The 16,266-nt window shown below is 49.6% G+C and overlaps 1 protein-coding gene across 1 annotated transcript; it reads left to right on the top strand.

Annotated features, from left to right (window-relative positions):
• Positions 1-3,627: 3,627 nt before the first annotated feature.
• Positions 3,628-15,197, top strand: VRTN (vertebrae development associated). The gene is made up of 2 exons (XM_058739658.1): positions 3,628-4,988; positions 12,182-15,197. The coding sequence occupies exon 2, from the start codon at positions 12,183-12,185 to the stop codon at positions 14,292-14,294; it is 2,112 nt and encodes a 703-aa protein (XP_058595641.1). The 5' UTR covers positions 3,628-4,988; position 12,182; the 3' UTR covers positions 14,295-15,197.
• Positions 15,198-16,266: the final 1,069 nt, after the last annotated feature.

Below are 16,266 nucleotides of genomic sequence, written 5' to 3' on the forward strand. Positions count from 1 at the left end.
TTGTACAGCTAAATCGAATAGAAGCGTCATTTGCTGAGCCTTTATCATTAGGCCTGTGCCAAGAATTTCATAAGCCCTTTTCATTTAATCCTCATAGCAACCTCTCCAGTATTATTCTCATCATTTTTTAGGTGAGGAATTAGGTCTGGAGACATGAGAAAACTTCTTCAGCGGCACACAAGGGCAGAGCTGGAAATTTCGGCCCTGCTGTCACACTCCACAGCTCAGGCTGTCAGACTTGTCACTACCCAGTCAGTGCTCAGTAGATGGGTCACTCAATTCAGAACTTGTTTTTTGTAGGTGTTGCAAATATAGGTGACCCCCCCCCCCGACTTATGCAAGCCCTGGAAAGTTATAAATTTAAACCCAGTTTATTACTTAGCTCAGCTCATTATTTAAAGGAAGCTTTTCTATTGTATGTCCCTTTAGAAGTGAAGGATTACCTCCAACTCATCTGCTTCCTAAATCTGAATTTTGTTCAAAGCAAGGTACATATTAACTAAAGATGTCTCCTTGTAGGATTTGATTTAGTTATTGCTGGGAATCTGGGATTTTGGTGTTTGGACACCAGAAACCTGATGGCCAAGACCTTGATTTTGTAACACTTAATCTTAACAGTGTAAATAAAGCTAAATTAAAATTTACCAAATCTGGAATCCATTAAAGAAAAGCAGATATGGTCGATATATGTAAAAATAAAAAGATTTCTTCAGGATAAAAACTTCCATAAGCAAAGTCCACTTATAAACCACAAAATCAGAAAAAAAAAATCATTTCTAATTCCTATTATAGACCAAGGGCTATCTTTTTTTTTTTTTAATTTTTTTTAACATTTATTTATTTTTGAGACAGAGAGAGACAGAGCATAAACGGGGGAGGGTCACAGAGAGAGGGAGACACAGAATCTGAAATAGGCTCCAGGCTCTGAGCTGTCAGCACAGAGCCTGACGCGGGGCTCGAACCCACGGACCGTGAGATCATGACCTGAGCCGAAGTCGGACGCTCAACCGACCGAGCCACCCAGGCGCCCCTATCTTTTTTTTTTAATTAATTAATTTATTTTGAGAGAGGGAGAGATGGTGTGCATGCAAGCAGGGGAGGGGCAGAGAGAGAGGGAAAGAGAGAGTCCCAAGCATACTCCACACTCAGTGTGGAGCCTGATGTCGGGCTCAATCTTACGACTGTGAGATCATGACCTAGGTTGATATCAAGAGTCAGACGCTTAACTGACTGAGCCACCCAGGCACCCCCAAGGGCTATCTTTATACAAAACTCTCATTAAACAACATGAAAAAGGTGTATAATCAATAGCAAAATGGGCAAAGAATATGCACAGGAAATAAAACATAAATGGTTCAGAAATATATGAAAAATATTCTCCCTTACTCATAATTAACAAAATGTAAATTAAAACCATCCTGAGGGACTAATTTTTCACCTACTAGATTTGCAAAGAGAAAAAAACGTGGTAACACATTACTAGGGGGAGGGAGACTGCACTCTCCTACTTTGTTTTCAGGGAAATAAATCAGTACAACTTCAAGGGAGGGAAATTTGCAAAATCCATACAAATTACTACTGAAACACACTTTGGAAGTATAGCTATTCCTACATATGTGCAAGGTCACCCGTTGTAGCTTGGTTTAAGAGCAAAAGATGGAAATGACCTTAATGTTCATCAATAGAGGCCCGGATAGTACTTTATGTTAATTCAGAAAATGGGGCTCCTGCTGCATCGAGATGTGTGCTAATACATTTGCTACCAGCCCCTTGTGACTGCAGAACATTTGAAATGTGGCTGGTTCTACATGAGATTTGCTTAAGAGGAAAATATACATTGAATTTTGAAGACTTGGTACAAAAAGAAATGTAAAATATCTCAGTAAATTTTTTCTTCTTTTTTAATGTTTATTTTTGAGAGACAGTGTGTGCGTGAGGGGGGGAGGAGCAGAGAGAGAGAGAAACAAAGGATCCCAAGTGGGCTCTGTGCTGACAGCAGTGAACTCATGAACCATGAGATCGTGACCTGAGCTGACGTTGGATGCTTAACCAACTGAGCCACCCAGGCGCTCCTCTCATTAATAATTTTTATATTGATTTCTTGTCAAAATGATAATATTGCAGATATATTGGTTTAAATAAACTATATCAATTGGGGCCCCTGGGTGGCTCAGTTGGTAGAGCATCCTACTCTTTATTTTATTTATTTATTTATTTGATTGAGAGAGAGAGAGCGTACATGCATGGAGGAGAGGGAGAGGGAGAGAGAATCCAGTGTGGAGTCCGACATGGTGCTCAATCTTAGAACCATGAGATCACGACCTGAGTCAAAACCAAGACTTGGACATTTAACCCATTGAGGCACCCAGCTGACTTTTGATCTCAGGGTCGTGAGTTCAAGCCCCACATTGGGCGTGGAACCTACTTACAAAATATTAATTTCACCTGTCCAATTCAATCACCCCTCTGTCCATTCAATTAAAGTCTTTTTTTTTTCTTCTAAATATTTTTATTGTGGCTACTAGAAAATGTAAAGGTATGTGTGGCTCTCATTACATGTCGTTGGACAACGGTGACTGGATAAAAAAATAAAGTGAGAAAAGCAAGGTGCATAGGAGTGTTTAGCGTACTACCATTTGTGCTTCAAAGAAAAAAAGCACTCTCTCAGAGATTTGCTTGTTTACGCATATTTCTGGAATGAAACCCTAGAAACAACATTGGCTGCTTCTGGAGAGAGAAACTGTAGAAGGGGCTGAAATTTGAATCCTGAATCCTTTCATAAATTTCTGAACCAAAATTTACATGCGTTTTGAATAATACATTATTTTTTATGCATATAATATAATCAAAAGTACTTTAAAAAATGTTGTTAGAACAAAAATATGCAGAGAAAGACCAGAAATTTATACGTGTTGTAAATGCACAGAAAAAGAGCTGGCAGATAAGCATAGTGAAGAGAATGTGTTAGGGACTGAAAGAGAAGACTTGCTCAATTTACTCTATTTTTTACTCTGTACCATTTGGATCTTTTGGAAAGAGAATGCTTAATTTGTGTAAGTCTAAGAGGAAAAAAAAAATCCAGATTAGAAAGAAATATACCAAGATGTTCACAATCGCTGTCTTTAAATAATGAAATTATAGGTAACTTTTTCTTCTTTCCACTTTAAAAAAGTTTCCAATTATTCTAAATTTTCCCAATTAGTCTACAAAAAAGACTCTTACTTTGGTGGTGGAAGCATCAACAAACCTTTGGTTTCTTTTTAAAAAATACTTTTTAAAGATTCCATTAGCCTTTTAAATAATTTAAAATGATCTTCATCGCTTTTTAAAATGATAGCAAGTAACGTAGACTCCTTATAAAATGTCAACACAGAAGGATAATTTGGAAAGGAAAAGTATTCAACTCTTTCTTCTACAAGATAACCACTATTCTCTGAAACTTTTAAAATTCAAATTAACTGGAGAGGCTGAGGACTGGAACAGGCTTGATCCGTGCCAAGCACGGTTCTGAAGGCTTTTAAATCGATCATCTCGTAGAATCTATGCCGCAACTCTGCGGGAAAGCTTGTGCCCCGGTAACCTTGAAGTCAGGGCTCCAAGGGTTGAACAATTCGCCTAAGGCCACACTCTAGTGAGGGGCAGGGCTGGCATTCAAATCCAAGTCCAGGACCCTTCTAAGCAGCTTGCCTCGGGCGGCTGCCATCATGGTGGGTGGGGCTGATGTGATTATGATCCAGGGACTGGACTTGAGCTCACATCTGGTGGTCCCCTTCTCCCGTGCTCCTGGGCACGAGCGTTCGATAAAGGATTTTTGATCTAGGTGGTAAGTGTAGGGCTCATGATTGGCAGAAGAGCAAATGATCATCGTGGAGCTGGGGCATAACCGACCCTGGGGAGGCATTTTACACCGGTAGCCAGGGGTCAGGCGATAGAGAGGAGGTGGGTGGAATGAAGTCCGGGCGGAGAGCGGCTAGCCCCGGCACTCCAAAGGGTTAAAGCCGGGCAGGAAAGCCCCTGGGGGGAGCTACCACCAAAGGCTGCAATCCGGCGGCCTTCACCTCCCCCACCAGCGGGGACTAGACGGGCGGATTGGACTGGTTCCTCTGGGATTATCTGAGGCCCCTGGGCCGAGATGAGCCGCCGGGAGGGACGGAAGCCCAGGTACCGCACAACCCCGCCTTCCTGTGGGGCTCAGGAAACTAGGCGTCGTGGGGATCAGCGCTCTGGCCCCTGACAGAAGCGATTCTGGCCCAGGCACGCTTTGGGAGTGAGAGGTGTTGAGCCCCACGCCTGGGGGATGCTCAGAGAAAGGTGGGAACGGAGCCCATGCAGAAAGTGGGGCCTGCGCCAAGGTGGGGCAGTGAGCTCTCCAACCTCCCCATCCAGCACCGCCAGGGATGGGGGGACTGCCTCAGGAAGAGAAACATCTTGCAGGTCCAGAAAGCCCCAAAGTCTACGCACTCATCCAAGGCCAGTTTCTGGGCTCCAGCGATGCTCCCCTACCCCTATCCTCAAGCCTGGCCATAGACTTTCTTCCTTAGGTCTTTCTATCTAAACCTCCCCAGCCCCTCCCCCGCCCCAAACTCTTTGGAAATCTTTCAACTTTCTTTCAAGTTTTCCCTGGGCAGATTGGGGTCTGTTTCAGAACTAGGTCTGGGCGCTTTAACGCGCCCAGCTGGGTAGAGCGGAGGAGACAATAGCTGCTATCACTTTACCATTGGAAGTGACCCCCGAATTTGCACTTCTTTCATCTTGGGACCAGAGCACTTGAGGGTGGGCGATTTCCTGGGGGGAGTGGCTTAAGCCTCTTCTCCACCGGCCAGTTGGCTGTAGACGGTCCATGCTCAATGGTCCACTACAGATACGAAGCCAGTTCTGGAGTGAGGGTAGCGCTCGGCTGGGGACGCTGCCGCAGGGTGACTTAAATGTCCCAAGCTGGAAGCTGGAGAAAGAAGTGGACGCCCCCAGGGCTCTGGGCCACCCTCGAGGTCAGTAAACTAGGAAGTTTCTTCAAAATTAGGAAGAGTGGGTGCCCTGCGCGGCTTGGAGGCCCCAGGGGAGTAAGGGCTGGCCTTGGGCCAAAAAAAAGGACCCAAGGGTCAAAGAGTGACTCTGGGAAGATGCTGCAAGCTTGTGTGAGTGTGTGTGTGCGTGTGTGTTTGTGTGTGTGTGTGGAGGGGGGAAGTGAGGCATTGTTTCAAGTTCTTTCTCCCCACCCCCACCTCCAGCCCCATCCCCACCCCCACCCGCCGGCCTATCTCCCCTCCCCACCCTACACTATCGTCCGTCCTCGGCCCCTCCCCAGGCTCTCAGAGCTTCCCGGGGCCCTTGTTTCAGAAGCCCGGGGCCAGCCAGCTTGCTCCCCAGCCACCCATTGCCTCCTGGCATCCTGAGGGGCGACTATCGGCCTGCACTGCTTCCCCTCGTGGGCCACACTCCCCCTCTACCTCTCCAGACACGTGGTCCACTGGAGCTACTAAATTTGGGAACTCCCGTACTCCCCAGACTCGGTTGGCTTGGTGGCTTCAGGCCCACCCTGGTGCCCGAAGGCACTCCCGTTACCCTTGGTTGTGGGAGGTTCCTTGGGAAGTCACAGCTGATGGACTTGCTTGACCCCAGCCAGCCCCCGTGGCCGCCCGTGCCCTGCTGGGCCTTCTGACCACCAGGGAAGGAGCCAAGATGGCTGGCGCTCCCTCCAGCCAGGGACATATCCTGGCCAGCTGGGAGGGCAGGCCAGAGAGGCCCGGAGCCAGGCCAGGTGAGATGCCAGCGGGTTTACCATGGTCTTATCCGGTCTTGCTGAGTGTTGAGGCCTGCGTGGCAGTGTCTGCTCCTTGTTGGGCCTGGTTGACTGTGGAGACTGCAGAGCCAACTTTATGAGGAATGGGGAGAAAAGAGGGGATGGGGAGAACACGGGGTCCTTGGTGAGCAAACACAGCCTAGGATGAGGCTGGCAGGGAAGGAGATTGTTCTAGAGGCCAGAGGAGACTTAAGCCAGTATTGTGTTAGCAGATTCCTGGCCCTTCGTTCCCTTACCCTGCCTAGAACCCTGGCCGACTCCTCCTAGAATGGGAGGGACAGAGGCCAGACCTGGGCTCTGAGACCCCGTATGCTTGAAATAAGGAGAGGGAGGGAGGAGGAAAGCTGCCTTTGGTGAAGGTGAGGCTTTAGGTCTCTTGCGGAGTTGACAGTGTCCCTTCATTTATTCCTTGGCTCCAGAGCCCTTCGTAAGCACTAAGATGCCGGCGGGGTGCTTTCTGGATCTGTTTTATCTCCTTCCAACTTCAAGCCAGGGGAGCCCCTGTAAGCCTCCTCGGTTTCATACCTTCTCTGATCCCTTCCCAGAGTTGTGGGGTCAGGGAGGCCAGTTGAGCCAAGCCCATAGATTAGCTCTCACTCTCTGCGCACCTCATTCCACGAACGCACCTGGCGTTCGCCAGCTCTGCCTTGCGTTGCACTTCCAGAGAGCCATTGTGGAGGAGACTGTTGCACCTGAACCCCATCAACCAATTGTCTACTTAAGGATGATTGGCTTTCCCGTAGGGCCTCTGGCCTTTCCGCACTGTCCGCTCCTGGTAGTCCAGACCCTCCTGAATGGATGTGGGGTGCAGAGCCTCTCCAGGGAGCTGCTTTTTCTCAGTAAGCTTTTGAGGAAAACAGAAGGGGGGTGGTCCCTACTCATATCTCCTCTTACCTCTTTGGGGAAGAGGAACGGATGAGATTGGGCGAATGAGGTTGGGCGGAGTGAAGCTGGGTGGGACTGAGACTGAGGTGGGGAAGAGTGGGTAGGAGGAGGGGTGGGGTTTGTGCAGAAGGAAGTGTGGTATATCTGGACATTTTGTTGGGAGATATCCGGATACTGCTGCTTGAATGCAGGCCAGTTGTCTTCACCTTTCTGGACCTCAGTTCCCTTATCTGTAAAATGGCCAGATTTGTCTCAGAGCTCCAAGAATCCATGTGTTCCTGGATCCTTCGGCTCATAAGCATTTTGGGTGATATATTCCCCTGGGTGGTGAAATTACAGTGGTTAGGAGGGGCACTCTGGAGTCAGATTGCTTAAGTTTTATAGCTTTAATAGCTGTGTGGTCTTGGGAAAGTTATTTAACCCCCAAGCCTCCATTTCCCCAGGCGTGAACTAAGAATAGCCATCCTAGCAATGGTACAGGTGTGGTGGGATCGTAGTTCACGTGGGGGGAAGGTGAGACCCACACAGAAACAAAATGACTTCTAAAAACGCTCACCCCTCGTGAAGCCCACAGAAGCTTGTAATCACCAGAGGGAACGTGGTGTTGCTCAGGAAAAGAGACTTGAGAGGAAGGGCAGGAAGAAGCACCCACGCAGTTTAAATTAATTGTCCCCTTATTTTTTCTGAGATTTTGGTTGAATTACCTAATTAGATGCACATAGTAAGTATAAGTAAGCGGTGGCTGTTTTCATGATTTTGTTGGCGAAGCATCTAGCACAGTGCTCATGTCCAGGCAGCTGTACAGCGCGTTCTTCCCGTGACCTGTAAGAAAAAAAAACTCAAGCATCTTTGTTGTCTGCCAGAATGAAAAAGCTCTTTGTGTAGACAGTTTATTTTTCAGGGCTCAGCTTTTTCTCGCGTATGTTACCAAGGATTGATAGGACATTATTTCCTGAGTTGAATGAAAACCAATGGTTTTTTTATTTTTTAAGGATTTATTTATTTTGAGAGAGAGAGAGAGAGAGCAAGCGGGCAGGGCAGGGGGTGGGGGGGTTGGGGGGGGTGGGGGGGGTGAAGAGCAAGAATGTCCCAAGCAGGCTCTGCGCTGTCAGCCGAGCCTGACTGGGGTCTTCATCTCAAGATACGCGAGATCATGACTTGAGCCAAAATCGAGAGTCGGACACTTAACTGACTGAGCCACCCAGGCGCCCCTGAAAGGTAAACATAAAGTACATACAAGACGAACGGATTAAAAGCACAACTCCAGGGTCAAATGGTATGGTAAAAATTGAAATTTGGTGAGAGGTTAGACCAGATCTGTCACAGCATACACGTTTACAAAAAAAAAAAAACCAAACCTACAGCCAAGAAATTTTACCCAAAGGGGATTCTAATTTTTAACTTTTAAAAAAATTATTTATTTTTTGAAAGGACTCTCTGCCCAACATGGGGCTCAAACTCACAACCCCGAGATCAAGAGTCACATTCTCTCCCAACAGAGCCAGCCAGGCGTGCCTGATTACTAATTTTTGAAAAGCTTGCTTTTTTATGATTGTCCGGTAAAATTCTGGTGGCACTCCTTTGGTGCTTTGCAGACTTCTTTTCAAAACTTCTCTGAACCATAATTTACACTCAAGCACACCCCCTTTAAGTGTGCAGTTTGATGAGCTGACAGATGTATAGACCCAAAGGCAGTGTTTAGACCTAAGGCTAACCTAAAGCAATTTATCAGTCTCTGAGAGCAAAGATCTGAGAACGGACAGTGCTCTCCTTTTTAATTTAAAAGCAGTGTCGGGGGGCGCCTGGGTGGCTCGGTCGGTTACGCGTCCGACTTCGGCTCAGGTCATGATCTCGCGGTCCGTGAGTTCGAGCCCCGCGTCGGGCTCTGTGCTGACTGCTAAGAGCCTGGAGCCTGTTTCAGATTCTGTGTCTCCCTCTCTCTCTGCCCCTCCCCTGTTCATGCTCTGTCTCTCTCTGTCTCAAAAATAAATAAACGTTAAAAAAAAAAATTAAAAGCAGTGTGGGAAAAGGAATATTACTTTGCTTTGCAAGGCAACGCTGAAAATGTACCAGTAATTAGGATGATGTTTGTGTTGAAAAGGTGGCTGGTAGTTTAAAATGGAGATGAATCACAGACGCTAAGGCATCTGGGTTCAAGCCCTGATAGTGGCCACACCATTTGTATGACCTACGCCACATCAGCCTGAGTTGGATTTTCTCAGGTTTCTCTCCTCTGAATTGGGGGTGAGGGTAGTGCCTACTCTAAAACATGGCTGTTAGGCTGAGGACAGTGCCTGGCAAATACTAAATGCTTGATCGATCCTAATTATTAGACCTGTGTTAGCACAGTGAGTAGGCTTCCATCCCTTTGAGAAAGCTCTTTTCTCTAGGGTAGTAGTTTGCAAGTTTTTCGGTCTCAGGACCCATGTGTGCTCTTTAAAACTTGAGGACCCTGAAGACCTTTTGTGTATATAGGTTATATCTACCAAGTGTATTGTATTCAAAATTAAAACTGGGGAATTTAGAAAATATTTCTGAAACAACCCCATGACCCAGCAACGGATAACACATTTTTTGTGAAAAATGACTTTTCCAGAATAGAAAAGATGTAGTGAGAAGAGTGCATATTCTTTGACATGTTTTTAAATCTCTGTATTATCTAGTTTATTTTTTTTTTTCAACGTTTTTTTTTTTTTTGGGACAGAGAGAGACAGAGCATGAACGGGGGAGGGGCAGAGAGAGAGGGAGACACAGAATCGGAAACAGGCTCCAGGCTCCGAGCCATCAGCCCAGAGCCTGACGCGGGGCTCGAACTCACGGACCGCAAGATCGTGACCTGGCTGAAGTCGGACGCTTAACCGACTGCGCCACCCAGGCGCCCCGTCTAGTTTATTTTTTTTAATTAAAAAATTTTTAATGTTTATTTATTTTTGAAAGAGAGAGAGTGCGAGCAGGGGAGGGCCAGAGGGAGAGAGGGAGACACAAAATCTGAAGCTGGCTCCAGGGTCTGGGCCGTCAGCACAGCGCCCGACGTGGGGCTTGAACCCATGAATGGCGAGATCGTGACCTGAGCTGAAGTCGGATGCTTAACTGACTGAGCCACCCAGGCACCCACATACTATCTAGTTTCAAAGATATTCTCCTATCCATCTCTGCTTGATCCCTTGTGATAAATTGTTTTGGTAGTTTTTGAAGAAAATCCAACTTTGGCCAGATATGTGGATGGAAAAAAGGAAGAGTATTTCGATAGCTTGTTCAGTGGATATTCTTTTTTTTTTTTTTTTTTTTTTTAATGTTTATTTATTTTTGAGACAGAGGGAGACAGAACATGAGTTGGGGAGGGGCAGAGAGAGAGAGGGAGACACAGAATCTGAAACAGGCTCCGGGCTCTGAGCCGTCAACACAGAGCCCGATGCGGGGCTCGAACCCACGAACCGTGAGATCATGACCTGAGCCGAAGTTGGACACTTAACCGACTGAGCCACCCAGGCGCCCCTCAGTGGATATTCTTTGATAACCACACCAACACTTGACAAGTAGCAGTTCCTTAAAGTTTAGTTATAATGTAGAAACTGAAACAATATCCATGAAGTTTTTGTACGTTAAAGTCCATTGTTTTATGCTTTGACTGGATCTTTTACTTGTATGTGACTTTGTAACATCACCCATTGTTTTTTGGGGAAATACAGTTCATTGATTGATGTAGATCTTCAAATGTTGACAATTCCATTATATAGGATGAAAAGTTACATTTGTTAGTGTCACTACTGATTTCATCAGTAAAGTCTTTAGGTATTGGGAAGCTGTCAAGCTCACTGTGGTGGATACAGGTTTTCCCAAAATTCTAGTTTCCAAATGAAAGCCCCAAATTTCACTGGCAGCAAATTGTCAACATTTTTCTTTGAAGTGACAGGCTCACCTTATTCATTTTTGAGAAGATGTCTGCCCAATATACCCAAATCTAAATGAGTAATGTCTCAATTTTTCTTTCAAGTAAAAGTGATATTCCATGATAAAAGCGGCTGGTTGATCCTATAAACCAAACAGTTGTCATGTGAGACATTCAGTGTGCAGCAGAAATGAGTATTCCCCACTTTGCCACTCCCCAAATTGAAAAGTCATGTATTTAAGGGTTGTGATTAAATACAAATAAAAATCTTTACTGCTTCGTCGAGGACATTTTTTTTTAATGTTTATTTTTGAGAGACAGAGAGAGACAGAGAATGAGAATGAGAACGAGCGGGGGGAGGGGCAGAGAGCGAGGGAGACACAGATTCTGAAGCAGGCTCCAGGCTCTGAGCTGTCAGCACGTAACCTGAAGCAGGGCTCGAACCACGGACCATCAGATCATGCCCTCAACCATCAGATAATACCCTGAGCCAAAGTCAATCAACTGAGCCACCCAGGCGCCCCCATCAAGGACATTCTTGAGTGACACCAGCCTTTTGGTTTTTTTCTCCCTGAGTACATGGTGGTGAAGAACATGACTGCTAGCATAGCATGAGTCATGCTGTTACCACAGTTTTACTCCAACATTAACACAATGAAAAAGGGAAATAATAACTTTGTGTTATCTTAATATATCTTAGTGTTCTGAAAATAATTTAGCTTGCAGACCCCATGGGACACCTGGATGGCTCAGGTAAGTGTCCCACTCTTGATTTTGGCTCAGGTTATGATCTCCGTTCGTGAGTTCGAGCCCCACGTCGGGCTCTGCGCTCATGGCACGGAACCTGCTTGGGATTCTCCCTCTTTCTACTCCTTCCACGATGGTGCACTCTCTCTCTCTCAAAATAAATAAACTTAGGAAAAAAACAAAAACCTTGCAGACGCCCTGAAAAAGTCTCCGGGAACCCCAAGGGTCCATGGACCATACTTTGAGAAGCACTGATCTAGGGAAAGGCAGACCAATTGTAGCTCTTTGAGACTGTAAGTCTTTGAACAGGTACAGAGGTACAACCTTTATGGCTGTACTGTAAAATATGTACCGTGTAATAGCTAACTAATGCTTCTGTAGTGCTTCCCTGTGTGCTGGGCACCGTCTAAAGATGAGTGTGTGTGTGTGTGTGTGTGTGTGTGTGTGTGTGTGTGTGTGTGTGTGTATACCTACATATCTCCTTACTTTCATTGTCTCTTTTATGCCCACACTAACTGTATAAGGTGGATACTCTTATCATCCCGTTTTACCAGAAAAGGAACCAGAATAATGGAGAGCTTAAGTGACTTGCTCAAGCTACTATCAAAAGCCAGGCTGCAGAGACGAGTTGCTTTTCCTGGCCGCTCTCCCACCTCACCCTTCCCAGGGAGCAGGGTCTCCTCCGGAACAGACGCTGGCTGGGGAGTGACTAACCCCCCGGGAGGCCCTTAGCTGTTACACCCACCCTCTGGGGGAATGGGAGCGGGTGGGCACTCTCCTTAGGGAGAAGGTGCAGGACACCATCGCTGGGTCTCTGGGCACCTTGTCCTGACCCTGCCCTCTGCCCTCTGTCCTGGCAGGATGACGTCTCGGGAGCAGCTGGTACAGCAGGTGTTGCAGGAGCTGCAGGAGGCCGTGGAGTCCGAGGGCCTGGAGGGTCTCGTGGGTGCTGCTCTGGAGGCCAAGCAAGTCCTGTCGTCCTTCACCCTCCCCACCTGCCGAGAGGGGGGTTCCGGCCCCCAGGTGCTGGAGGTGGACTCCGTGGCGCTGAGCCTGTACCCGGAGGACGCTCCCCGGAACATGCTGCCGCTGGTGTGCAGAGGCGAGGGCAGCCTGCTGTTCGAGGCCGCCAGCGTGCTGCTGTGGGGCGATGCGGGCTTCAGCCTGGAGCTGCGGGCCCGCACGGTGGTGGAGATGCTGCTGCACCGGCATTACTACCTCCAGGGCATGATCGACTCCAAGGTGATGCTGCAAGCCGTGCGCTACTCCCTGCGCTCTGAGGAATCCCCCGAGATGACCAGCCTGCCATCCGCCACGCTGGAGGCCATCTTCGACGCGGACGTCAAGGCCACCTGCTTCCCCAACAGCTTCTCCAACGTGTGGCACTTGTACGCCCTCGCCTCCGTCCTGCGCCGCAACATCTACTCCATCTACCCCATGCGAAACCTCAAGATCCGGCCCTACTTTAACCGCGTCATCCGGCCCCGCCGCTGCGACCACGTGCCCGCCACGCTGCACATCATGTGGGCCGGCCAGCCCCTCACCAGCCACCTCTTCCGCCACCAGTACTTTGCCCCCGTGGTGGGGCTGGAGGAGGTGGAGGCCGAAAGTGACCCCGGCCTGCCCCCAGCGCCTCCAGCCCTGGCCCCGCTGCCGCCACCCGCCAAGACCCTGGCGCTGCTCAACCAGGAGCCCGGCCTCAGCTACTCCCACCTCTGCGAGCGCTATAGCGTCACCAAGAGCACCTTCTACCGCTGGCGGCGGCAGTCCCAGGAGCACCGGCAGAAGGTGGCCACGCGCTTCTCCGCCAAGCACTTCCTGCAGGACAGCTTCCACCGCGGGGGCGTCGTGCCGCTGCAGCAGTTCCTCCAGAGGTTCCCCGAGATCTCCCGCTCCACCTATTACGCCTGGAAGCAAGAGCTCCTGGGCTCTGGCACTTGCCAGGCCCTGGCCCCCAAGGAGGTGCAGGTGCTGGAGGAGCTGGAGAAGCTGCCGGACGAGCAGATCGCCAAGGGGCTGGGATGCTCGTCGCTGGCCGTGTCGAGCCCTGGCATGATCTTAATGCAGCGGGCCAAGTTGTACCTGGAGCACTGCATCTCCCTGAACACACTGGTACCCTATCGCTGCTTCAAACGCAGGTTCCCCGGCATCTCGCGGTCCACCTACTACAACTGGCGCCGGAAGGCCCTCCGAAGGAACCCCGGCTTCAAGCCGGCGCCGGCCCTCTCCACGGCCGGGGCTCCCCAGCCAGCGTCTGTTCCGGAGGAGGCCCTGCTCCCTTGGAAGGGTGAGGTGGGAGAGGGGCCGGGCCAAGCGACTGCGGGGGGACCGCCCGCCCCCCGTGAGCTCCTGCCCCCAAAGGTGCCCCTGTCCCGTTGGCAGAGGCGTCTGCGCAGGGCCGCCCGCAAGCAGGTGCTGAGCGGGCACCTCCCTTTCTGTCGCTTCCGCCTCCGCTACCCCAGCCTGTCGCCCTCTACCTTCTGGGTCTGGAAGAGTCTTGCCCGGAGTTGGCCCAGAAGCCTGTCCAAATTCCAGATGCAGGCCCCCAGCTTGGGCAAAGAAGGGATGGAAGCTGAGGAGAAGCAGGAGAAAGAAGCCTGCAGGGATGTGACCGCTGTGACGGCCCCTCCTGTGGGAGACCCCCCGCGGGTGGGGTCTTCTCCAGGAGACGATCCGGGGAAAGCCCAGGGAGGGCCTTCCAGAGAGGGGGCCACGGCCCAGGGCCGGCCCCACAGCAGCCTCCCTGTGACCGAGGCGGCAGCGGGTGGCAGGGACGGCCAAGTGCTGGTGATGGACATGCTCGCCACCACAAAGTTCAAGGCCCAGGCCAAGCTGTTCTTGCAGAAACGCTTCCAGTCTAAGAGTTTCCCCTCCTTCAAGGAGTTCAGCGCCCTCTTTCCCCTCACTGCCCGCTCTACCTACTACATGTGGAAGCGGGCACTCTACGATGGCCTCACGCTGGTTGATGGCTGACAAGGAGGTGTGAAGGGGGCTGGGAGGAGAGGGGACCCCTTTGCAGAGGGTCAGGGACCTAAGTTGACGCCTGGCCTGGCCAGGATGCCCTTTGCTCTGGCTCCCACAGTGTCTGCCTTGACTCCAAGGGCAGCTTTGCGTTGTTTCTTGGCTCTACGGCAGACAGAGCCCGACATCAGCCCTCTGGTCTCCTGTGGAGAGCTGCCAGACCAGAAACGTTCTCCATTTCAGTTGTTTGCCATTCTTGCTTTTTATTGTTGTCTTGGTTTTAGTTTTTTTTTTGTTTTGATTCAAGTGGATTGGCTGGGCCCCCTGGCTGGTGTTGGAAACTGTATGTTTGGGGTGGGGGTTTGGTTAGCTGAAGTTGCTTTCAGCTCTTCCTGGGGACGAAAGAAGTATTGTAACATGGCGATCTGTCCCATTAAGCAGAATGTAGGTCTTCAGTTTCTTTTGGGGGTTGGCACCCTCCTTACTCAAAGCTGTTTCCCAAAGGAACATTAGAAATCAAACGTGGAGCAGGTCAGTGGCTTCTCTCTGGTGCCCCCAAAGGAGAGGGTGCCGGGCTCAGCATGAGACGTGAGGGCATACAGGAAGAACCTCTAGGGGAAGGCCCTGGACTGGATCACGGAGGTGCCGGCCTGTCCCTTGCAAGGAGTGTGGTAAGGGGCTGGGGGAGGTGGCTTCGAGTTTCTGCTGGTGCTTGGCCCGTCTGCTGTGGACGCTTCAGTCCTCTGCCAGCCTGGTTGGCTCTTGGGGACCCTTGTCTTTCTGTTGAGTCCCTCCTCGGAGCCTGTGCCCCATCAGTGAGAGACCATACGGTGGCCAGGCAGGCGAGTAACTGAATTTGCATTGTCCAAGAGTCGAGTTGGAAAACCAAAGAAATAAAGTGATGTGGTGCCCATAGCCCTTGGTCTCTGGTATTTGTTTTGCCAGGATGTGACTGCTTATTCCCACATTCCCTTTGGTTGGTGGATGGAGGGGATTACTTTGGGGATTCTGTTTAGAATCGGATCTAGAGGTGACCTTGGGTGCTCTTCAGCTGGGGGTGGGCCCTGGAAAGATACTCCTACCTATGGGGAAAAAACTGGCCCACTAAGTGCCCCGGCAGCCAGCACAAGGGTCAGGTCAGGTCTGTGTCAGGCATTCTCTTTAGTGCTTGTCATGTACCCAGGCTCGGGTCAGGACACCTCGAGCCTCAGAGTGGCTAACTTTGCTAACCCCCTGCAGTGGGCTGAGCTTGAAGGCCAGACCTCAGCTTGTTAGGATGTGGCATCAGTGGCTGCTTTCCTCATGGTCTTGGGGAGTCATTCTTGGTTCTATTTTTTTCACCCCCACATCCAGTCTATCAGCTGGTCTTGTTGACTGACTCCCAACTGTGCCCAGAACCCTCCCCCTCATGCTGCTGCCACATCCCCCCTCCTCTCCGTCTCCCTTCTGCTCTTGCCCCATACAATCCATGCTCCATAGAGCAGCCAGAGAGCCCTTCAAGTGAAATTGTATTCTTTCACTTTCCTAAGATGTATCCACGGCTTCCCTTCACTCTTAGAATTCCTTGCACAGCCTGACAAAAAGCCTTCATAATCCAGCCCCTGCCTAGCTCTCCCTGCCTCTTGTCCCACTCTTGCCCTCACGCCCTCACCCGCCACCCTCCAGCCACACTGGCTGCCTCAGGTCTTGAACATGCTACACTTCGTTTAAGGGCCTTCCCATTTGTTCCATTGGAACATCTTTACATGGCAGTCTCCTTACTATTCAGGTTTGAGTCACTGTTGCATTATTCTTTTAAATTCTCTGGTGCTTATGATGATATTTCTTGTTTATTTAGTTATTTGAGTACCCCACCCCCCATGCTATTAGAGTATAAGCTCCATGTAAAGCAGGGCTTTTTCCTGACTTGCTTACACACTGTATTCCCAGCAGGAAGATTAGTTCTTGGCACATAGTAGGTGCTACAATCTGTTTAAAGACGCAA

This window comes from Neofelis nebulosa, chromosome 7 (genome assembly GCF_028018385.1).
Source record: "Neofelis nebulosa isolate mNeoNeb1 chromosome 7, mNeoNeb1.pri, whole genome shotgun sequence".
In the NCBI taxonomy this organism is placed as follows: domain Eukaryota; kingdom Metazoa; phylum Chordata; class Mammalia; order Carnivora; family Felidae; genus Neofelis; species Neofelis nebulosa.